General features: G+C 31.9%; 1 protein-coding gene across 1 annotated transcript in view; it reads left to right on the top strand.

Annotated features, from left to right (window-relative positions):
• Positions 1 to 13,692, top strand: part of LOC134240128 (leucine-rich repeat-containing protein 15-like) — a 50,333-nt gene extending 36,641 nt beyond the window's left edge. Inside the window, exon 7 of the mRNA XM_062722235.1 lies at positions 13,561 to 13,692. Coding sequence (XP_062578219.1) covers positions 13,561 to 13,636 — 76 coding nt within the window. The 3' untranslated portion in view covers positions 13,637 to 13,692. The remainder of the gene's footprint in view (positions 1 to 13,560) is intronic.
• The last annotated feature ends 11,268 nt before the right edge of the window (positions 13,693 to 24,960 follow it).

Raw genomic sequence — 24,960 nt, 5'->3', positions numbered from 1 at the left:
AATTAGCATTTTAAAACACATGTGAGAAAAATGATTTGTATGATTTTTCTGCATGGAATTTCAATAATTCAGAAAGTATTTTTTTCACCACTTACACTAGTTTTATTTTTTTTAGAACACACAGGGCAAGATTTATATGAAAATCATACCTTGTTGTAAAGGTGTAATGATGATAATCTTATGGTTGTCATAGCAATGACCTATGTTCATAAATATGTCTCTGACTGCATTAATAACAAAAAGGAAATATCTCAAAAACATTACGATTTTAGCTATTTTCAAAACATAGATGTGTTTTGTTGCAAAGAAGAGGTCATCAGTAAATTAACATGAAACATCCTGTTCATAATTTAATTCGAGCCCAGATAGGTATCCAGTTTTCATTTAGATCGGACTTGTCAAACCGCACGTGGCATTCGGTGCGTAATATACTCTGACGTCACATGACGTCGTTTGCATTGTTGCTTTACTACACCGATACCTAAACGGGCCGATTTCAATCAGTTTATGACTATTTTTCTGTAATGAACAGATGCATTTCGATAACTTTTGAAGGAGATAAAGACTTTATATTTGGTATGCATAATTAATTAATTGCTTTCAAATTACACCAAGGACAATGATCCAGTAAATTGACTGTGACCTACTGTAAATCTTTTTAATTCCACGGTGTTTAAATTTCACGATTTCTCAAAAAGTACCATTCGCGATTGTTTTAATTTCACGCAACTAGAAATTAATTTAATTTTCGTATAAGCATTTAAACGTTTTTTAAAAGAAATGAGGACCTTCGCTATGGGTTTAATTTCGCGGAAAGATGGTGAATCGCGAACATAGTGAAAATAAAACCATCGTGATTATTTACCAATCTACAGTATTTGATAAAAATTAATCTTTAGAACTTTGTTGCCGCCGGGTGCATAGTGTTTCACAAACACTTCTTGTTTCAATTGTATTTAATTGATTTACTTAAAACAATAATTTATTTACTGAATCCAGGAGAATTCAGAGTAGTTCAAGTACAAATAATTACTTAAATATGGTAGTCTAATCACTATCGGATTGAATTCTTGAAATATAATTAATATCGACAAAAGAGTCTACTCACTGTACATGCTGTTAGTAAATATTTATATAACTGTGTTCAAATACTTAATAATGTTGGGGTTTTTTTTGCCGCCTCTTGTCAAAAGATAGGATTCAATACATTGGTCATGAAGATACAAAGTAATGGGTACATTTTCTCCTTCAGTTAAATTTTTGCACCTTATCGTGTTATAAATTGCATATAACTTTACACATTGTTGATGCATGGTGTTGTAAGTTTTATAACAGTTACTATACATGTATGTATGTATGCATTATGTTTCAGTACTTGAAAACATTTGGATATCCGTATGATATTGAATAAGAAATTTCTATGTAATAACAAAGCCGTTTCTTTACATAACTAAGGGGTCCTGACCCTCTTCGATAAATCTCACATGAGAAAATTTAAAAGAGCCAAGTATGTTAGTTAGAAAAATCGTCCTTTCTTTAAAAAATGAAAATAATTAATATGACCTGTACACTTCATGAATATATTACCAATTTTCATCTTTCTTTTATAGTTAAGGTGAAATGACCCTCTAAAGATGGGGTGTATTTCATTGCATTTTACTGATTTGAGGACTGTGACGTCATTTTTACGATCAATTAAGAACATTTTTATAACAAGTTTAATGTTTCATTGTATGTTATAAGTAAATTATTTTATATTTAACTGTTAAAATTACATTGTTTATTTACCTTAAAAATAATATTGTGCAAAAAGAATGTTTTAAAGAACAAATGACTTCTAATATCTCTGTATATCTGAATATCATAATTGCAGTCAATTCTTTGCATATTTTGCAGACGATTTTTTCCCTCAAATCAAGTCATTTTTTTCAGTAATGTTAAAATCATAGATCATGATTTCTAAAAGATGTGGTTTTTAAAGGATCTTTAAAAATAAATGAGGAAATGTCACTTTCTTAAGCATTTATTTTGACCCTTTTGTACTTAAGTTTAAAATATGTTACAAAGCAAAAAACCACCCTTTTGAGGTAAAATAATACAATTTTAAAAATATTAGGTACTCTTTGTTTAAAAGATAACGATGTACATCAAAATTAAAAATAAAGAAATTAAAGAAATGAGCAGGATATAATGATATTAATGACAATTAAGCATTTTCTTTTGGTTTATCATGACTTTGCACATTAAATACCTCTTTGAATGTGCACCACTGACAAAGCATTAATTGAAACATTTCTTAACTTACCAAGAGGAAACTTGCAAAGCTATACAAAACAACTGACTTAAATTAGCATAAAAATACTTTTTATTTCTTTTGAGAAAAATTGAAAAGTGTCAAACTGTTCAAATTGAAGCTGCACATACAAATCATCATTTTAAACATAAAACAAGTACTGTTCCGTTAATGTGAGTTCAACTATAAAATCATCAAATACAGAAGCAGTTTGCAATGTCTTTGTATTTTTTGGCTCTGAAGATTTAAAATTATTACATATTTAGCAAACTATATTAAACATTATCAACAAAAATATCAGAAAAAAGGAGGTTACATGCCAATAACCGCATCGGAAATAACACTCACACTGCTCAAAGAACTATATATGAAATTATTATTTTTTTTGATACATTTTGATAAGGGACACAAGAAAAAACCTGTCAATCTAAATGAATAAAACATAATTTGAAAATACACAATCAATAACTTTAAGCTTTCTTGTCTTTATTCCTCAGTGGCTTCAGTTTTACTGTCACTTTCATCAACTATCTATGGAATATCCGCTGCATCACATACATTGTCTAGCCAGTTCTTGTCTAATTCAAGGTTGATGACATCAGAGTATCTAGCAAATGACAAGTACCAAATAATACTGGAAATGTGTGCACAGGTTCCAACTACTCGTGCTCCTGACTTACAGCGGCAATACCAAGAGGTCACGACACCATCCTCAAACCTAATCCAGCACAGATAGCATTTGCTTGAGATATGTCTACTTTGGATCTTGGCATCAACGAGGCCTGGCTTGTACTGATCAACCCTCACCCCATCCATCCTGGTTCACATGTTCCTGAATGTAAAATTTTGCCAATTTAATTTGATACACACCAAGAGTCAATTCCCGAATTTCTTCCTCTGTATACTTTGGAAAGTCAGTAATGGTGGTCTCCTCATCCTCAATCTTCCTCCAACTATATCGCTTCTTCATTAGCTTTTCTGACTCTACCTCTGTCTGCAGCCGATTCGTCTGGGTAGAGAGGTATCGCATATTTGTTGCGATCTGGAAATCATTTTCTTCATCTCCACTGCTTAGAGGTGGCCTAAAGCAATTTCTTTCAGAATAATTACAATGTATATTAAATTGAATTTTTTATAATTGAAATTAAAAACTTGTTCAGGCTGCTGCAAAGTGTTTGAATTATACCTATGAAGTGTACCTGTATTTGTTACAGATTGCACTTAAAATTCGCACATTGTCACCAACATATGGGATCTGGGAATTAGGGATTTGTCTTGCCAAGTACCACCACGTCTTAATTCTCGCATTTACTGATTCTACATTCAATCGTATCTGTTATAGGAAAAAAATTATAATTGCTGTTAATATACTAATACATTCGGGCATATCTTATTCATATGTCTATTATCAATCATTATTCATTTATTGGGTGCATAATACATGCAGACAATTACCTTTGTGATCAAACGAGAGCTAATGGCATCCTCTGTGGAGTGTTGCCTTTGGCCTTTTTGTAAAAAAGAAGGCATCTTTATATGAATTCCTAGATTTTCCAATACTCCTGCAAAATCCCTAAAACCCCTGTCCACTATCATGACATCATCCTCCTGAAGCCAAGTCTTAATTTCTTGAGTGTCCGTACCAATTATGTGTTTTAAAATGTTTGCATCAGATTTCTTTCCGTCGGCTAAATACGGTCCAATGGCAGCTATGATATAACTTGTGGTCGTGACAATCATCATTGATTTCAGTAGATGCCTGTTTATAGATAATCATTCAATATTCAATAATTTTGAATTCATAGCTTAAAAAATTGTAATTTTACAATTATAACTTACATGACATTTTATACAAAATTTAAATAGCTACAAATGTTTTCTTTCTATGAAAACTAAATCGCAAAATTGTTATATGATAAAATTTCAAGTAATTTGCATTAATTCATTTGTTGAAATACAAATGTCATAACTTTAACCTATCAAAAGTTATTGTCAAAGTTATACAGAGTTTCTGCAGACTGCAGTCTGACAAACAGAGCAAGACATTTTTTATATGCCACCAAAATTAAAGATTCATTTTTATTAAGATTCATTTTTAATTATATATTTGATATTTCTTACCTTTGTTTTTTGCATACTGTATGACCGCCTTTGAAAGGAAAGCTGTGAACTCTTTTGAACATATATATATATATATATATATATATATATATATATATATATATATATATATATATATATATATATATATGTATACAGTGGACCCTCAGATATCCGGACGCCAGATATCCGGATGCTTCAGTATCCGGACGATTTTTCATCGGGACAGAATTTTTAAATGTTACTTTGTCTTATTTAACTGGTGATTCAGGTATCCGGATGCTTCACATATCCGGACAAATTGACAAGGAACCAAAGCGTCCGGATAAATGAGGCCCCACTGTATATATAATCCAAATTCAAATGATAAACTCAAACTTTTGAGTTTTTTTTGAGTGTATCATTTGAATTTGGATTTTATTTTATCCCTATACCAAGGAAAAATAATTTTTTGAATATATACATATATTATATATATATATATATATATATATATATATATATATATATATATATATATATATATATATATATATATATATGTGTTCCATCTGTAAAATGAATAACGACCCCCATCAAATAATGGCAGGGGGTCATTTTTCGACAGCGAAAAATGACCCCCGGTCATTATTCGACGTAGAAAAATGACCCTTTTGCCCGTAGAAAAAGTGTCACCACCCTAAACATTTGAAGAACCCACGTGAAGAAAAATGGCCCCGTAGAAAAATGACTCCCTGTTGATTAAAGCTGAAATTTTTAGGGGGCAAAATAAAAATAGATAAAGAAACATATCGGCCAAAATGCTCATCTGAGGTTATTTTGATTAAATTTATATGTTCACCTCATAACATACGATTATAGCTATACTTTAAGGTCAATGCGATGATTCAGAATCTAAAGGAGTAAAGATTTATCGAGCCTAAAGGGTTTGTTAAATATTGTTTTTCGATGGTGGGAATCATCGTACTGACAGAAAAAATCAGCAGTATCATATATTATTTTATCCGGCGCTTGAAAACCGGAAGGGTATATAGTGATTTGGATGTCTCTCCGTCTGTTACGCTTTGTGGTATCCATCTGTTATCCGCAACTCTTCTTATATATAAAAAGATGTATTTGTAAAACAGCTATGTCCCTGTATGGCAACATAGCGAAGATTGAACTTTTCTTAAAGGCAATTTAAATATAATGGTACCCAAAGTAGGGTCTTCTCACAAGAAATACAATTGCAAAATAGGAAAGTCCTAGCACCACTTGTTCAAAATTAATAGCTAAGGATAAGTGTTTGAAAGGTAGGTAAAACTCAAAGGTCAAAGGGTCAAAGTTGATGGTTTCTTAAGAAAGGTTTAATGTAACATGGATTACATTTGTGAAGTATGAAAGTACGAGTATCTACCGTTTAAAAGTTATAGCCGAAGCTAATTAATTAAAAATTTGGCATTTTTGTGTAAAATGGGATAAAGGTCAAAAGGTCAAAGAAGGTGTTGCAGAAACTCGCTATTATTCCCTATATATCGAGAAGGACATTTAAATACCCTCGTTATGTCTAAATATAATAAAGGTACGTAGAGGACTATGTTTACGGCTGGTAATTCCTGCTTGATACAGCAAAACACTTTCGTCATTTTGCACGAAAGATGTTGGAACAACTAAAAGCACAGTGGCTAAAGCAGCATTTTGAAAGATATACTGTAGACATCGTGCGAAAATATTTCATCAAATAAAACTTCGTCCCATAATAAAACTGTTGGTGCTATATCCAATATATGTTATTTGTTTCAAATCAAATTCTTTGCTACTAATTAAGAGATCAAAATTGTAATACTTAACTTCAGTATGTAAAAAAATTAATTAATTAAACAATACAGTTACTTTATTTTCCAAGACGAAAGTAAATAAAGCATTGGTTTTTGGTCCCAACATAGCAAGGAAAACAAATAATCCTGTATTCATAATCTATAGTTTAGTCATTAATTAACTTCTTGACACCCACCCCCCTTCTCTCTCTCTCTTTCAAAAATATATGTGTATTGCACTACCATTACATACGGAAAAAAAATATGCAAAAATGATCCATACCAGGATTCGAACCCATTCTCCGGTAAAAGTACAAGTTGGAAGCCCTCCAGCATATCTACTAGACCATTTCGGACACAACTGTTTTGTAGTGTTATTTAAAGTACACATTTTGCATTTCGTTTGGCGAATAATTTTTATTCAATATTTGCGTTTTTCAAAATTGTGCCTCTTTGAAACAAAAATCGGAAATGGCAGTTTTGAAGAAAAATCCTGCCTCTTTGTGTATATATCAAATTATTTTGTTTTAAGAGGCATTTTTTTCAGAACAATGAGGATTCCCTATTTAAAAAAGTGAAAATATTTTTTTGCCGTAAGACTAATTTTCACATCATTTAACGGCAAGTTGGAAATCAATACACACCTTCCAAATATTGTTTCTCGTTGTGCGTTATAGATTGTTGCATTTGAAAAAAATAAATACGAGTTTCTTCAACATAAGAATTCCCCTTTTAATCTGCTACACATTTAGGGAAAATAACAAAAGAACTGCAACACCCTCTTTGGTGGTACTCAAAGTAAGGTCTTGTCACAAGGAATGTACACATATTGAATATGAAAGATATAGCTACAATAAATGAAAAGTTATGGTAAAGGTTAAAGTTTTTGCGGAGAAACAGACCGCCAGATAGACAGACAGACAGACAGACGGACACGATAAAACTATATACCCCCGAATCTTCGATTACAGGGACATAAAAAGAAATGGTCTTCAATTTACTTTTCATATTATGATACAGTATAAAGAAGACGTTACACAAATGAAAATTTTGGTGTTGATTTTCATATTAAATTCACTGAAAAATATACTCAGAACTGGGTAAAATCGTAGAGTAAAACAAGAAATAAGAAATGTAATGAATACTGTGTGCTAAATCAAATAAGAATGAATTTAATTTGTGAAGATTCATGAGGTTATAAACTACGACGCTTCACGCCGGCATAAATAAATATGCTGGCGTGAAGCATTGTAGTTCATATGTAAGATTCCAAGGTCCGATGGTGACGCCAAAGTCCGATGGTCTCGCCAAACCCCGATGGTCTGCGCCAAACCCCAATGGTTTGTTGTCGGTACGGACGCCAAAGTCCGATGGTCACGCCAAAGTACGATGGTTCGTTTCCTATGAGACACGCTGCGCTAAAGTGCGATGGACTGACACGCCAAAGTCCGATGGTGTGGAGAAACAATCAACGTTCATTACGTCACAATAATACGACGTCAATCATTGACGCCGTTTTCCTGCATTCAAATGCCATAATTTCCGAATTGATCATTGCAAACGCTTTTATTTATTTTGTGTATTGCTTACATGTTTCAGAGATATTAGGATTAGTCCTCGCACACCACTCAACTGATTAGGGTTAGTCCTTTTAGTTTGATTGATTTAGGGTTAGTCCTCGCACACTAGTCGAGTTATTAGGGTTAATATCGCACCCACCCAAGATATTTAGGTATATATATAGTTGTTAGGCCTACACACTTTTCGAGCGATAAGGGTTAAGTAAGTACCTATCCGAGAGATAAGGGTTAGTTTTTGCTTAATGATAATTATTAATGCTTATTTAAAATTTTGGCATGGTGCGGCATTGTAGTTTGCCGCATTAGTATTATGACGTCATAAATGTAAATTGTTTTCAGCACCATCGGGGTTTGGCGTGTCAAACCATCGGGGTATGGCGTAGACCATCGGACTTTGGCGTGACCATCGGACTTTGGAGTCCCGTCGCACTTTGGAGTCCTACACATATACCAAAATTAAATTTATTTCTTATTACATTATTTCTCTAATGACTTGCCATGAAGAACTTTATTCGGTAATAACCAATATTTGCTCCCCAAAATCAAATTTTGATGGAGTTATATTTAATTAAGTAATGACGTCATATGTACGTAATGACGTCACAAACATGACGTAAATTTTAGTTTTTTATGAATTCTACAGAAAAAATGTACATAATTCGTCGATATTTTGAGTAAAAGTCACCGAGCGCATGTGTGTTCAGGATCAATATTTTGATATACTGTGTAGAATAATAATATCAATGAAATATGTACATATTGTTCCTGAAAAAACTTGCGCTCTATAAATTTTAAAGCTAAAGTTGTTGAAATTTTGTCCATTTTGTCCTTTTTCTGAAAAAGGATATAAAATTGGATAAAACAAAAATTGTGAATAAACTGCTTTGAAACTATAATATGTTCTGTTAATTTATATTTCTCATACAATTTATTGAATTCAGCACATTTCAAGAAGTTTTCAAAATTTGACTTTTGTAGGGGCAAGTATATGCAATATACCGCATATAGTTCTTTACTCCGTTCTAATGTCATTTTTTCAAGCAAAACAGTGTGCACTATATTTTTTGACGTCAAAAGTGGTATTATGACGGTCAATGGAGATATCCATGTTTATTCGTGGTACATACCTAATGTAGTTCATGAGAAAATAAACTGCATTTTATTTTGTAGAGAATCATAGGGGAAATTTATTGGAAATTTAAATATAAGGTTATGTCTACATGTATAGTTTTTGCATTAGAATGTGTATTTTACACTAGCCCATAGCTTTACAGAGAATATTTTTATGTATTATACCCACCCCATTACTTATCTAGGAGGAAGTTGATTATCAACAAAAGCTACCAAAAACTACCCTACCTTTATTTTTCTATAAGGAGGGATTAAAAATAAGCTTACAATAATCTACTTTCTACTTATTTTCAACTGTAGCTATATTTTTTCTAGAGCCTCTTTCAGTATTATTGAAAGGTATAGAGTTTTATTTATATTTGCTTTTCATTTATTTTTTGTTTGTTTTGATTAAACGTTATTTTGTTTTTAGGGGGGGGGGGGGGGGGGGGGATGAAAAATTTCCTCTTTCATTGTCAAATAGGATTTGCCAAACATATACAAGCTAACAGTTGAAATGAAGGAAATAATAATTTTTCTATTAAAGAGTATTGGAACCTGATTGTTGCATGGTCTGATTTCTAAAAACAAGTGGAATATCATTCTTTAAGCAAACACTATGTGGAGGAATATATTTACTTGACAATTAAAGAATCTCTTTTCACTTTAAAGGAGGTCATTTTTCAATTGGGGTCATTTTTTTAATTGGACTAACATATAAAAAAAATGACCCCTAGGACACTTTTTCTACAAAAAATATTTTTTTCTACGGGTAGGGGGTCACTTTTTGTCGTTGAAAAATGACCCCCAGTCAATTCGACGGGGGTCATTATTCGTCTTTACACCATCCAGCACAAATATGGCCTGGTTGAGGGTGGGAGAGAACAGTTCATTGACAAGGGGTCTGGTATGGTCATGGATAACGGTATCCCTGCTAATATGATTGAAACCAAGGTGATTTGGGACAAAGTAGATGCTAACTGCTTGTCTCCTAGTGGATACAGCTCGTCTAATCTAAAACAATATTTTTATTTACATGTAGCGCTGCAATATATTTCCTTTTATCAAGATTGACTTTTTGCATCTTCAATTCACAAATGTTCCAATAAAATAATGAAAGTTATGCAGTGGAACAATTTTTGTCGGTATAATTAATATTTCACTTGTACTGATCTCTATTAGCATACAAAAATAATTATGTAGAATCAGAAGAAAACTATGAGATTTAGATATCATAATTCTGCTTTAATATATTAACTATTGATAATTTTAAATTCCTTCCTATTTGTGGTTTAGTCATGTTGAACAAAACTCCCAGCATGTTGTTATCCATAGCTGTCCTCAATTTGGTCAGAAAAATCGCTAAACAATTTCTAACGCTCCTTGATTTAGATGACCTAACGTCTCCAGTTTGCACATAAGATAACAGATCATCAAATTCTATTTTTCCAAGTCCGGTGAGAGTAAAATACAGTAGTCACTTTCTGCTAAAGATGAAGAGTCATCAAAGTCTAATCTCTGATCCTCTTATCAATAGTTCTTGTCTGAGTTGTCCAACAAGCTCCATAGTTGTAGATCTGCTTACAAAACTTGTGTCCTTTGGTGGTATTGGGCTCTCTATAGTCTTGATGTTTATGATGTCATTCAGTATGTGAGCCGGACAACAACGAGAATCTGCATGTTAAAACAAATTGTTTATACCTCTATGAATTTAATATATCAGTATATACACTGCATACACATTAATACTACCAGTAATATAAATATGTTAATCAAACATATTCATACCTGCAGGTATTAGAATGTTCTGCTTCAGGAAAAAAATTAAACCTTGCTTGTGTGGAAACAACGGATCAGGTTTTCTACACAAAACACAGTATGCATGACTGTTAACTGTGCTTTGTAGCGACAAAGTCACAGATGGTGGACTCTTCAAAGTACATGTACTTCGTCCAGCAGGGCTCTGTATGGGGGTGGTGCAGGTTGGTCCCGATGACTTCTCTTGCGGTGTTCCTTTTAATGTATCGTATTTTTTCTACATTTTCTGCATAATGCAACATCTCTGCACTCAGTCATAAATTTTCTTCTTAAAATCTTTCTTGTGCTTTTATTCACGGGCCGTCTTTCACTAGGCTCTGTCCTTTTCTTGCAAAGTATGCAAGGATAAAATTTTGGTCCACAACTTGGCATTTTTTCTAAAAAAAATCACATGTGCATAATTATTGACCATGTTTACTTTATATAATTTTCAAGTCATCAACCTTTGATCTGAGAGAGGTACACTAAGAAAGAGATTACTAGTATTCATTTTCTTATTTATGGAACAAAACGTTTATTAATTAAAAAAAACAACATGTAACTTTGTGCCCCTTCTGAAGGAAAAATAATCCCACCACGTACAGATCTAAAAGGGGGGGGGGGTTCAAAAGGGGACTCAAATACAAACCAAAACACAGCCTTATCTGTTTTTAAAAGTCATTATTTTATTCAACTGCAATCTCAAGGCAGGAAGAACAAAATTTTTCACTAAAACATATTATATAGAAAATATGTTCAAATTTTAATATTATCTATTAGGAGGCACATTATGTTTATATGGATAATACACACATTTCTTTTTTACTTTGAAAGAGAGAAAGTGAGAGAAAAAAACATTGGCCACTTCTCAATTAAAATACCCATCCTCATCATCAAAAATGAATCAACAATAATAAACTTTGTATACTTTGAAAACTAATTGCAATGTCTAACTGCATTGTTATTTCTTACTCAGTAATTCTAACTCCTAAAGCATTAAAAACTAGTGCTAATTGTAACGGGAACCGTTACAGATGTTCCCCAAACGCTCCCCAACTCCCTTTTGGTGCCATATTCCCTGTAAGCTTCATTTAATAAGACAAATTCTGGTAATTTAGACTTAAACAAAATTTACCCAGAAGGATACCAATTATATTCAAATTTTAGCATTGCGCCCGTGCGCATGTGAATGCATGTGCGGTATGACCATATCATCTTGTCTACACTATCTATATATTTAAATATACTATATATCAAAGCATTCAGTCCAAAAGTATTAAAAATCACTCATTTAAGTGTATTTTTAATTTCACTCTTTCCAAATGCACGCACGTGCGTGCACGTGCATGATGACCATACCTTCTTGTAGGAGTTCCTTATATTTATCTATGTTCTGAATCCCATCCTGTTTGGTTGAAAAACAAGAGAGTTATAGCCATTTTAAGTTTCAGCCAATCAGATTGCAGCACACGTGCATGCTCGTGATTTCATGAATTGTTTTGTATATCATATTGCAGGATATCCTAATGTAAAACTATGTTTTAAATTTCAAAGCATTTCGTCAAAAAACAAAGGGGGATTTAGCCATTTAAAGTTTCAGCCAATCAGAATGCAGCACACGTGTATGCGCGTGATTTCTTTAATTTTTCTGTATATCATATTGCAGGGTATTCTAAAGTATGGCTATATCTTAAATTTCAAAGCATTTCATCAAAAAACAAAGGAGATATAGCCTTTTAAAGTTTCAGCCAATCAGATTGCAGCACACGTGCATGCGCGTGATTTCTTGAAATTTTTTTGATATCATATTGTAGAATATACTAGTTCATTACTATATTTAAAATTTCAAAGCATTTCGTCAAAAAACAAAAGAGATATTGAGAAATTTGTTTCAGCCAATCAGAGCAAAGCGCACGTGCATGCATGTGAATGGTGACCACACCATCTTGTAGGAGTCCTTTATGTCTATCTATGTTCTAAATCCCATGCTGTTTGGCTGAAAATCAAGGGAGTTATAGTCATTTAAAGTTTCAGCCAATCAGATTGCAGCGCACGTGCATGCGCGTGATTTCATGAAAAATTTTATATATTATTTTGTAAAACATCCTAATACATGTCTATGCTATAAGTTTCAAAGCATTTCATAATAAAACAAAAAAGATATTAAGGATTCTGTTTCAGCCAATCAGAGCAAAGCGCACGTGCATGCGCGTGAGATCTTGCTATTTTGACCATGTCATATTGTTATGCTACTAATATATCCTGATATTATAAGTTTCAAAGCATTTAATCAAAAATTTAAAAAGTTACGCCTATATCAATTAAATCGGTCATTTCACATGTTGCACGTGCACGCTCTTGCAAGCACATGCGCGCAAAATGACCTTCGTTGGGCAAATCTACATAACATGTCTACTGACCCTAAAAACATTTCACCTAAGTCGGATGTATAGTTTACGAGATCATTCCCGGACAAAAAAGTACCCAGGAAGAAGAAAAAAAATAATATTAATAAGAAACAGAGTAAAAACAATATGTTCCCCAACTTCGTTTGGGGAACATAACTAATTTTAGCAAAGAAACTATTAGTGAAAAAATCCATTGAGTTATAGATCTTTATTTCTTTTTTAAATGCGCCTATTATTTAAACGAACAGTGAACTTTTGCAAGGAACTGTGCGTTGTCAATGTAAATAATGAAACATTCTATTTTTAAACGATTGGTGTAGGAGATAAATATGTTAAATATTACATAAGGATGATTCAATTATAATTTAATGCAAAGAGTTCAACTTTAGCAATGTCGGTAAAGACAGTTAGACGTAAATAAACTAATATTTATAGAATAGACATTTTAATGAATTAATGAAGAAATATTATTTCAGATCACTACAAAGCAACCAGATAACCACCATTGCAGACAACGCCTTTAATGGATTGCCAAATTTACAGGCACTGTAAGTTTTTGATCAATTTTTTTCATTTGTCAGATTAAAAGAAAACTTAATTTATTAGCAATTTTGCAAATTTAATGTATCAGGGAATTTGCTTACAACATTTTAAGAAATGATAGCGGATATTCATTGGATTGAGTAAAGGACAATAGATGTTGTCTCTGCAGGTTGGCGCATGTACTGAACATAAACAATCGTAGTAGATAATAAGTTGGTTATTTGACTCTATAGAATGCATGATGAAGTACACTGAATGTTTACTGACAAGGGTGAAAAAATAACTTATACTTAATGTTTCTTTATACATAAAAAAACCACATCATGTACAATGTTTTTGGAGCTTTTTATATTTGAGGAGTGACAGGTGAAGTGATGTAGTAAGTCTTTCATTAACTTGTTCAAACTCAAACAAGGATGAAAGTGTTTTCTATACATTACTGCTCAAATTGTTTTCATGAACATAATGCTTGAATTGAGTACACGTACTTAAGAAACAAGTGTAAACTTATAGGGTTTAGAATAAGTGTTTTTTTTTAACAATTTTAACCTGGAATATATTTGCTGTTCGTTATATCCATACCCGTCATTCATTTAAGAAGGATATGGAGATAAGAAAAACATTCAATATCAAAGTCCATAATACAATACAAAATAGGAGTTGAGCAAACACGACCCCCAAAAATTGAATCGATCTGAAGTCAAGTATTGAAATCAATCTGAAGCCATAAAGAAAGAAAATCTTGGGATGAGGAATATAGCAGATTCCTTACATTATACAGTGCAAGAGTAATTAAAACCATTCAAAAAAATTGGTAAAGAGCAATTCATTTGTCCATTCCATGATTGTTTACTCATACGTATTGTCATACGTATATTCTGTCATACGTATTTTCAAGTTAAAAACAAAGAGGTAGGGGCTCCATGGGGGTAAAATCAGCCCCAGCTTGAAAATAAATTTCATTTATTTGGTTATGTGTTGTGGATATCTATTTTTTAGAAATATCATTAATTTGTCCGATAATATTAATTTAAGAAGATAATTAAAGAATTAGTAAATCACCGTTTTGTTAAACGTTAGAAAGTAGCGTCATTATCTAATACACACACAGTTACTTATCACCTTCCTCTGAGGTCACTGAGATAAACCTACTCACTCATACTTCTAATAATAATAAAACTTATTTGATAGGTTATAACCGCTAAAGAAGAAGGTATGGTTTTAGCTTAATTGTGCCCTAAAAATGTAATGTCATCAAAAAGTTTTGGATTCGGCTTTAATATTAGTTAAGTATATGACTGTGATAAACCAGGAAAGAATATGGCACAAAGCATTACAATTCTGCAAATATGACGTCATTAATGTGATGCATTTCTGTATTTATATTTACATTTGCAAATGTTTTCCCTTATATAAAACTACTGGAAGGAATGCGTATCTATAACTGTATAAATACAGGTACGGGGTTAAAAGGTCATAGATGTGCGTATAGATAATTGTTTGACGTAATTTCTCAGTGACGTCATAAAGGGTCGACGTGCGTTTAGTGGATTGTTTACATGTCGTTGGGTTTAGAAAAATAATGCATTTCACAAGTCAAAAGTCATAATTAGGTAAATATAAAGTCTGAATAAGTCACAAATGTAAATATAAGTAATAAGTTATCATTTTAAAACATCTATCGGGCTATAAATACGGGTTGGTACAAGATTAAAATCATCAAAAAGCCCTTCGGGCTTGATGGAATTTAATTTAACCCGTATTTATATCCCCATAGATGTTTAAAAATGATACCTTATTTCTTAATTAACAGAAAAAGCCTCAAATTAATCCATTCCAAGTGTAATTTTCCTTTAGAAAATAGTTTACACAGCCGTCGCGCACTTTTATTTTTCTGATATGTTGTGGAAAAAAAACATAAATAATCACATACTTCAAAATCTTTGTTGGCGATACCTGTGGACAATGTTTTCTGAAAGAAAATTCCATTGGAAATTGTTGTCTTCTGCTACTTTTGAAGAAAATACGTGAAAATGCATAAGTTTATGACGTCACAATTAGCATTTTAAAACACATGTGAGAAAAATGATTTGTATGATTTTTCTGCATGGAATTTCAATGATTCAGAAAGTATTATTTTTCACCTCTTACACCAGTTTCATTTTTTTAGAAACCACAGGGCAAGATTTATATGAAAACTATTTCTTGTTCTTTCTTTTGTCAAGGTGTAATGATGATAATCTTATGCTGTCATAGCAATGACCTATGTTCATAAATATGTCTCTGACTGCATTAATAACGGAAAGGAAATATCTCAAAAACATGACGATTTCAGCTATTTTCAAAACATAGATGAGTTTTGTTGCAAATAATAGGTCATCAGTAAATAAACTTGAAATATCCTGTTCATAATTTAATTCGAGCACAGATACTTATCCAGTTTTTATTTAGATCGGACTTGTCAAACGGCACGTGACATTCGGTGCGTCTAATTCTCTGACGTCACCTGACTTCGTTTGCACTGTTGCTTTACCAAACCAATACCTGAACAGGGCCGATTTCAATCAGTTTATGACTATTTTTCTGTAATGAACAAAAAAAATTATTTAAACGGCAAGTTTATTTTTTCCTTCAACTGTTGTCGTTATTCTCGCGAGAATGTGGTCTTTGGTTTGTACACGAAGCAATGCATTGTAGGTCAAAAATTCTGCGGCAAAAATTTTTATGGAATGAATGTGCAGTGGTCCGAATTTTCTCTTTGCCCAGGCGTTATCGTTAGAGTTCGCAGTTTCGAGTTTCATTCGTTGCACTCGCTATTAAAACATTTTTTTTCCTAAATGAGAGTAGGGATCTTTTATAATACCGTCAATGAAATATGGCTTTTGAACCTCAATTAGGATTTCTGTGTGTATCAAAAAGTGAGCATGCCATGTAATTATTTCTTTGCAATGGAATTTTAAGGGATATAAGCAATATATATTGTGTTTGTTTGTATGTGGGCGAATCTGTGCAAAAAACGGAAGTGATGTAATTTGCATCGGGATCGATGTCCAATGATGCCTTGATCTATACAATTGCAAGGGGGCGCTCAGCCTTAATTCTTGCGTCCTTGTTATTCTTTTTGATTTACATAAACATGTAATATTATTGTGTGGACTTACTCTATTTTTTTCATTATGATAATCCTGAAAAAAATATATCAAATTGGGAATAAGTGATGTCTTCGCTCCTTGTGTATTTTGTAAATATACACACATTCATGTACGCAAGTATTAAGGATGTATTCTCAATCCGGAAAAAAAAAACGTGCATTAAACTTTTCACATGCTTTTATTTTTCTGAAAGTGTACTACCCAAGGAATAATTTAAAGACAAGAAAAGAGTATGTTAGTGTCCATATAAGAGAGATTCAACCGTTCGAACATAGGCCAAAACAAAGCATGGGAAATTTCATTAAAAACGCTATTAGACTATAAAATACCCCCATAAAATTATAAATACAATCAATTTAAACTTAATTTTGTTTTGATTTACTCAAAAGTATTGAAAAGTTGATTTTTAAAGCAAAATATGAGCAAATAATTACCAATTAAATAAATTGTACCCAAAAATGTTGTTCACAAGTGTCAAAATTAGGCAATTTTTTTTCCTATAAAATTGCTTGAAAAACCATAGAAAAACATAGTTCTACAATTAAACTTTTTGAGAAAATTGTTGTACAGTTTCTTTAGAGATTATGACTCCTTTTCATAGCATGAAAAGTAGGGGTTAGTGCACATATAAGAAAGTTTTGATATTTTTTATATCACCAACCCTATTTCTTTTCAGCATTTAATGAAAATAAATCAAGGCATTTAGGCGTGAAAAGTGTGTTTTTTTATTCACCAAATATTCAAAATTAGTGTGATAATTTCAGATAATAATTACAATCTTGTTAAGAAAAGCTTTTAATGAATAAAAAAATAATCAATTAACATATAAAACTTCATAATATTTTGGTAAATGCCCTCTCTTTCTCTTGCCCTGCGGGTTCCAGATTGGGTCCTGGTTTGTGGTGTAGGATGGTGGCTTCCCTGTGATCAGTCAAATCCAGTCCCACTTTTTCAATATGATTTGATGGTTTTGTCCATCTGATTTTAGTGGTTCTAAAACCCTGCTCTCTTCTAAAGTTCTTCATTTGTGATTCTTGTGACAAGACTTACCTGAAAAAATTATTTTAAAAAAGAAGATTATAATTCCTGGTAACATCATTGTTCAAAAAATGTAAAATCATTATTTTGTCTACCTGACTTTGTTTTTATGAACCTAAGCCTGCAGTTAAGAATCAAATAATTTCTACATGTTCTAGAATGTTTCAGAAATATTCCATTTTCTAACCCGTGTAGGTCGCCATAGAACGAAGCGACCTAGTTTCGTATCGAATGTAAACAGCTAAAAATTATAGATGTTATTTTATTATTTTCGTAAGGTATGTCTGTAAATTTGGGATATATATTCTGCATTTACAATATCAAAGGAAACTTATCATATACTAAGAGCTAAAGTTGCAATAAAAAAGAATGCTGTCGTCTGCACGCATCTGAAGAACCCTTAGGCCTTAAACGTTTCGTACATGTATGTAACATGTTTATGCTATGTTTCAGTTTGAGATGTGACAGTATTCTATGTATTTTGAAACTTTTGTATCTATAATGCATAAACATTGCTATTTTCAATAAGTTTGAAAGCATTGTAAACCTACATTTTCGCTTTTCCACTGCTACTGGAATGTTGTCAAAACACTTCGAGAACGGCGCTCTTGGCTGGCATGTTTTGGAACCACTTTCGAGAAAGTACCTGTTGACCTAATTGTGATATCGATAATTTTTTTAAATGTTTTAAAATTTCTGTCTGTTGGCTCTTTTAACGGAGTGCCATTCGGCATTCCTGTTGCTTTGAAAGGGGCGGTCCCGTCTTCTTCCCCTCCCGATCGGGTTCGTAATGTCGATTTCACTTGTCGACTTTCTTAGGCCTATGTCGTAAATATCGTAATTTTGCACATGTCTTGGTCATTAATACAACATAGAACGATTTTTTTTATTTAAAAAAAAAATACAGTTAAACATGTAGATCATGAAAACTTTAAAAAGGTGTTTGTAAATTGTTATCAGTTTGAATTTTACGACATGTTTAAGTACGAAGACCCACTTGGGGTAAAATGATCTGAAGAATTCATCCTTTATGCAAAGCATAAAATCGGCTATAAAGAAAAATTAGCATTTTCAAAAGTTCTTCCACAATTTTGAAAGTATCCAAGCAAGGAAAGCACAAGATATCCAAAGCTAAAATGGTGATCATTTTTATTTTAGACTGTCTCTGAAGCAAAATAATGTATAGTTTAAAAAAACATTTATAAATATGATATAAATGAATTAACGTCTCATTTCCTCATGTGCGGCCTAAACTGGTGCTATAAATTGGACCTCGAAAGAAATTTTTTTAAATGTATATTGATTTTTTTAAAATTTATTTTATTAAAAAAAACATATAACTACAATATTTTTGAGTTGATCAAGACACCCCCCCTATCGCCTCAGACCTTATCATTATATGTACGTCGTGGGATTAAATCCACTGCGGGACGTTGAAACTGTTCGGATGAGATCGTATAAATCGGTATCCCCTGTTGTTTGGCACGAAAAAGATCCTCACTACTCAATGGCTCTGAGTAATCCAGGTGTTCACCCCATTAAAGAAAAAAAAATCAACCCAGAAATATCTTGAATTATCTCACTTTTAAAAAAACTTTTACTAAGTAGTCATTTTTACTTGAAATAACAAAGATAAGTACAGTGTAATAAAAACTTTAATAATTCAATTTTAAAATATACGTCAATTACCAAATTCAAATGTTTTACTTGATTTTGTATTTTAAAGAATTGTCTTACTTACACACTAAAAAAGTTTGGTTTTTTTTTTAAATTTTGTGTATATAAGTTTTAACATTAATTGGTGTTTTCTTACATTTTACCACTATTTACCTACATGTATTACCAAAATATTTTGATGCGCCTGATTTTATTCGGGCTGCATATTGTTTTTGTACTGTCTGTCTGTTTGTATGTCTGCTTGTCTGTCTGTTGTCAACTTTAACCTTCGCCATAAATTTTGAACCGTGAGAGATAGAGATTTCATATTTGGTATACATACTCCACTAATTAACGACTTTCATCTAACACTAAGGTCAATGACTTTGTGACCTTGGCTGTAACCTATTTGTTAAAAATAATTTTTTTTTCGAATATTCGCAATAACTTGAAAGTGCTTTCAAATTACTCCAAGTACAATGATCGAGTGGCTTGACTGTGACCTATTTGGTATAAACTATTCCTTAGAACTTTGTTGCCGCTGGGTGCATAGTGTTTCACAAACACATCTTGTTTAAATTATATTTAATTGTCCTACTTAAAACAATAATTTATGTACTGAATCCAGGAGAATTCAGAGCAGTTCAAGTACAAATAATTATGTATATATATATAATATGGTAGTCTAATCACTATCGGATTGAATTCTTGAAATATAATTAAGATCGACAAAAGAGTCTACTCACTGTACATGCTGTTAGTAAATATGCATATAACTTTGTTCAAATACTTAATAATGTTGGGGTTTTTTTTTGCCGCCACTTGTCAAAAGATAGGATTCAATACAATGGTCATGAAGATACAAAGTAATCGTACATTTTCTCCTTCAGTTAAATTTTTGCACCTTATCGTGTTATAAATTGCATATAACTTTACACATTGTTGATGCATGGTGTTGTAAGTTTTATAACTATACATGTATGTATGTATGTATGCATTATGTTGCAGTACTTTAAGCCATTTGGATATCCATATGATATTGAATAATAAATTTCTATAAAATCACAAAGCTGTTTCTTTATATAATTAAGGGGTCGCGACCCTCTCCTATAAGTTTCACTTGAGAAAATCTAAATTTTTTAATATTGATTTTCATAAACAACAATAACAATAAAGTCACAGGAAAATAGTTTAAAGTATGATGCACTGCTTATTTTCTCAGAAATATTTTTTATGTCAGATCATGATATGAAGAAATTAAACACTGAGAACAGAAAGATAAGCGATTAATTATTAAATTTAATATATGAGGTGCATATGAAAATAATACTTAGTACCATACCTATTAAAATTATGTTAGAAAACAACACGAAGCGATGTTTCCTAATTCAGAAAATCACACAATGTTGTATGTGGTTGTAAGAAAAAAATACATCTGCGAGGAGTAGTAATCTTTCTTCCAAATATTTCTTCATGTAAAAAAAAAATCATACTAATAAAAATGTTGTATTGAATACTTGAAACATTACCTGTAAATCATTTTTAAAGTGGTCCTTAAAAAGATACAACATATTCAATTTATAAGGCTTTTGATGTTGGAATGAAATGTTTTATTGTTAAATATAATAAAACAATTAAAAAGAAATTGGCAAAAGAAATGGAAAGTATTGTTTCCATCCACTGTTTCATCTACTTCACCAATTCGAGGTCTCAATAAGGTATCTCTGATCAACAAAACTGTGAATAGTAATCACAACTTTTAATTTCAAAGTTATATCTATTTTGAGAGGGTCGATACCTTGCAGTGTTTCTAGTAAATAATGTGGATTTATTAAATAAAAGTATTTTATTTAGTTAGTATTCTTTTAAGTAATAATATCCTAGATTTTAATAAATTTCAGTATTTCATTTACTTAGTAATAATTGAAAAAATTTAGTAAATAGAAAGCGTATTTTCTTTAAATTAAGTAATAATAATTCACCAAAAAATAAGTGGTTCATTTACTAATAATATCATTTCTATTGTTTAAGGGATTCTATTGATACTTAGTAAATCATTTTATAAGTAAAAGAATTTATCCTAATTACTAATTAGGTTTACAATTACTTACTATGATAATCATTTTCTTGCTATTCAGACTAAATAGAATACCTATTAGTACTATTTTTTCTTTATCTAATATCTTATTTTAAAAGTAACTTTTTTAAGAGTGCTTGTATGAAAAACCTTTTTTTTTTTGGGGGGGGGGGGTACTTATAAAAACATCGTGCAATTGGTTGCCCGCGAGGCATAGTGGTATATGGAGCGTCCGCTCTAAATTCACGAATAAAGGAGGTCCTTAAATCGCCGATTCGAATCACACTGTGGGACGTGGAGACCGGTCTTGTAATAAAACGAGTTCCTGTGTGGCAGTAGGCACGAAAAGGATCCCTCCAAGCTCAATGACCATAGTGCCCAATGTAAGACAGAATTCGACACTCCAACAAGTGGTGCCGTCTACACATACAAGAATTATATGTAGATAACGAACAATGTTCAATCTCAAAGTCCATAAAACAATACAAAATAAGAGCAGAGCAAACACGGACCCCCGAAACATATGAGGTGGGATCAGGTGCCATGGGGAAGTGAGCATCCTCTGCAAACCGGTCACATCCGCCATATGCTCCTTGTCATGATCAGGAAATAACGGAAAAATCCGTCGTAAATGTAAGTGAAAAATTCTCGAGAGGGGCGTCAAACAGCATTCAATCAAGATGAATTACACCATTGACTTTTCATAGAGGAGGGGTCCGCGTTTTCTATGGATGGGTTGGGGTGTTCAAAGTCTCTTTTATTAAGTTGTTAAATTTGCTGACACTGCAATTTCCGGGGATAGTGGTCGGACCAAACGACACTCATCTCTTTTAGATCCACGAATGGGCAAGTTGTGTTTCCATTAGTCAAAGATTCATGAGGGGGTCGATAAACAACAATTAATTCCCCCTTACGAGTTGAAACAGCATAGCTTTAAATTTAAGCTGAAATTAAAAGCTATCTGATTACAATTTTTTTCTCCATAGAAATTTCTTAACGCTGGAATTTTATTTGGATTTTATTTTCTGCATCTAATTTATTTCTGATAAGAATAATTTCTTTTACGTAAAAATACACAAGCTGATTTCCTCTCATTTTAGTATTAATTGTCTTCAATAGTTTTGCAGTTTACTAAAAATTTTTTTAATGAATGACTTTTTACATTGTAATGTGGTTTGCGGATCAAATATTTACATGCACATCGATCATTTCATTCCGAACCATGTTTTTCATTTTAACTGTGAACGATTTAATCAAAAGCTGCGGAATTTAGTACATATCAAAGCCAGTTGTCCAAGTTGAAAAAAAAAATAAGATCCACATCATTTACCATCCACATATCTTTGACAAATTATCATTGGAAATGGGGGGGGGGTATTTAACATCACTGACCGATGTTCACCCGATTTTGACTTAATAGCTTTCGTCTCGTTTTGTTAAATCATCATTAACCATGCTTACATGCCCTTAAAGTTGCATTTAAAGAAACTAATATTATTACACGTATAAAACATTGTATAAAAATGTAATGTGTGTGCAGAATGGGTAATTTATTCAGCTGCAGTCCTGTGAACACATGATTCGAAAATACACAAAACTGTAAGGGGTGGGACAAAGTGCATTGATAACTTACATATTTTTAGGTGTTATCAAACAGTTAAATGTTTATGGAAGCCTGTAAAATTGCTATTCTATGGTAGCATAAATCATCAAGTTTTATCCATCAAGAATTAACAACTGTTTTAGACAACAAGGTCACGACTTCGATGAGAAGTTCAATGCGTCTTTTTTGTACGAGCTGATTTTTGAAAAGGGTAGCAAAATAATGAATGATGTTGTTGAAGCTAGATTTTAATTTAAACATTATACCTTTTTTGTATGTTTTTTGATAAATCATTCTGTTAATAACGATGGATTGACACAGGTGTGCATGGTAATGTGAGGTACAGTGGAAGGGTAAATTACCGAGAGTAGAAAAATTCTGACTGATTTGGAATACCCAAAATGACTGCATATTTTAGATACCATGTCTTAAATTCACAACAATTTCTTACATTTTTTCGTAAGTAATATTAACACATGTTTCTTAGACACAAGAAAGGTAATATAAACTCCACAGCACTGATAAGGCTTATTATGATAAATCAACGGAAAATAGACGTGCAAAATAGGGTGGTTTTATTAAAACTGAATTTATTTTATTAAGCTGTTTTATGATCACAGAACTTAAATACTTTGGAAATAGCATAGTATAACCCACTCTATACTGTGTGAAGTTTGGCCCCATCGATGGACAGTCACGTGATGAATGTTTAGTTCGTGTACTGAATGTAGGTCATGAATAAATTTCAATATCGCAAGGGCATACACTAGTTGAAATTAAAAATTAAAGCTATAAATTATTTCTGCATACTTTTTAGTTTCTGAAAAGTGCTGCTGCTTTGAATAGAATTCCCATTTTAATAGTTAAATTTTCAGGTAAATAAGCCAATGTCGAAATATGTTTGGCTTTTACCAAATATTTTGTGTATTTAAAAAATCACACCCTCAATTCAAAGAAAGCAGCAGCACTTTTCAAGTTAAGGAACATATCCTTTATTTATATTCAAAAAATGGATAAGATCTATTTAGTGTAGCCCTTGCGAAAGTACGATTTTATGAGGCATCTCATTGTAAAATGTACGTAACCTGTATATAAAAACACGACATAATTAATGATACATTTTCTTGATAATTAATGAATAGTTGCACTAAACAAAAGATATACAATGGTGTTAATCGACTTTTTGAAACCTGTAAATAAAATTTTGTTTGATAATAAAACGCATTTTTCATTGTTAAAAAATTCCTCAATCTGCTTCTCACAGTACATGAAATACGTCATTTTTACCAAAATGACGTCATGATTGACAAGTTCATCGAGATCGGTGCTTTGTTTATAAGCACCTACATTGGATTTAACTAGCAAGCTTTTTTAATGCATTGATAAAGTATATTGTTGTTTATTATGCTAATACAGTTAAAAGTTGCAAATTTCATTTTCAGGTATTTTGAGAAAAGCATAAAGTCATATTATTATGTGACGTCACAGAAAACTTTTCCCGTATAGATTAGGCCCCGCCCCCTTTTTCAAGCCTTGACAAGAAGCAGACAATTCTTAATTATTTTTTTTAATTGGGAAGTATTTCACTTTCTAACAACAATCCAACAAAGAAGTCTAAGAGGTGCCTGATATCATATGGATAATAGAGTGCTTATCTAATCGTTTGTGGACTGAACCTTCAACCAACATAGTACATTGATGAATGTTTTAACCATTATTAATATATGATTTTGACGTAAACCTATGATATCATTTAGAATCAACAGATTCTATAATAAGGAAGAAACATTTTTTTTTATATCTAGAA

The sequence above is a fragment of the Saccostrea cucullata genome, unplaced genomic scaffold (genome assembly GCF_032062105.1).
Source record: "Saccostrea cucullata isolate Sc308-1 unplaced genomic scaffold, CSIRO_AGI_Scuc_v1 ctg1099, whole genome shotgun sequence".
Taxonomy (NCBI): Eukaryota; Metazoa; Mollusca; class Bivalvia; order Ostreida; family Ostreidae; genus Saccostrea; species Saccostrea cuccullata.
Note: the sequence above shows the minus strand (reverse complement) of the source record. Positions and strands in the feature narration are given on the sequence as shown.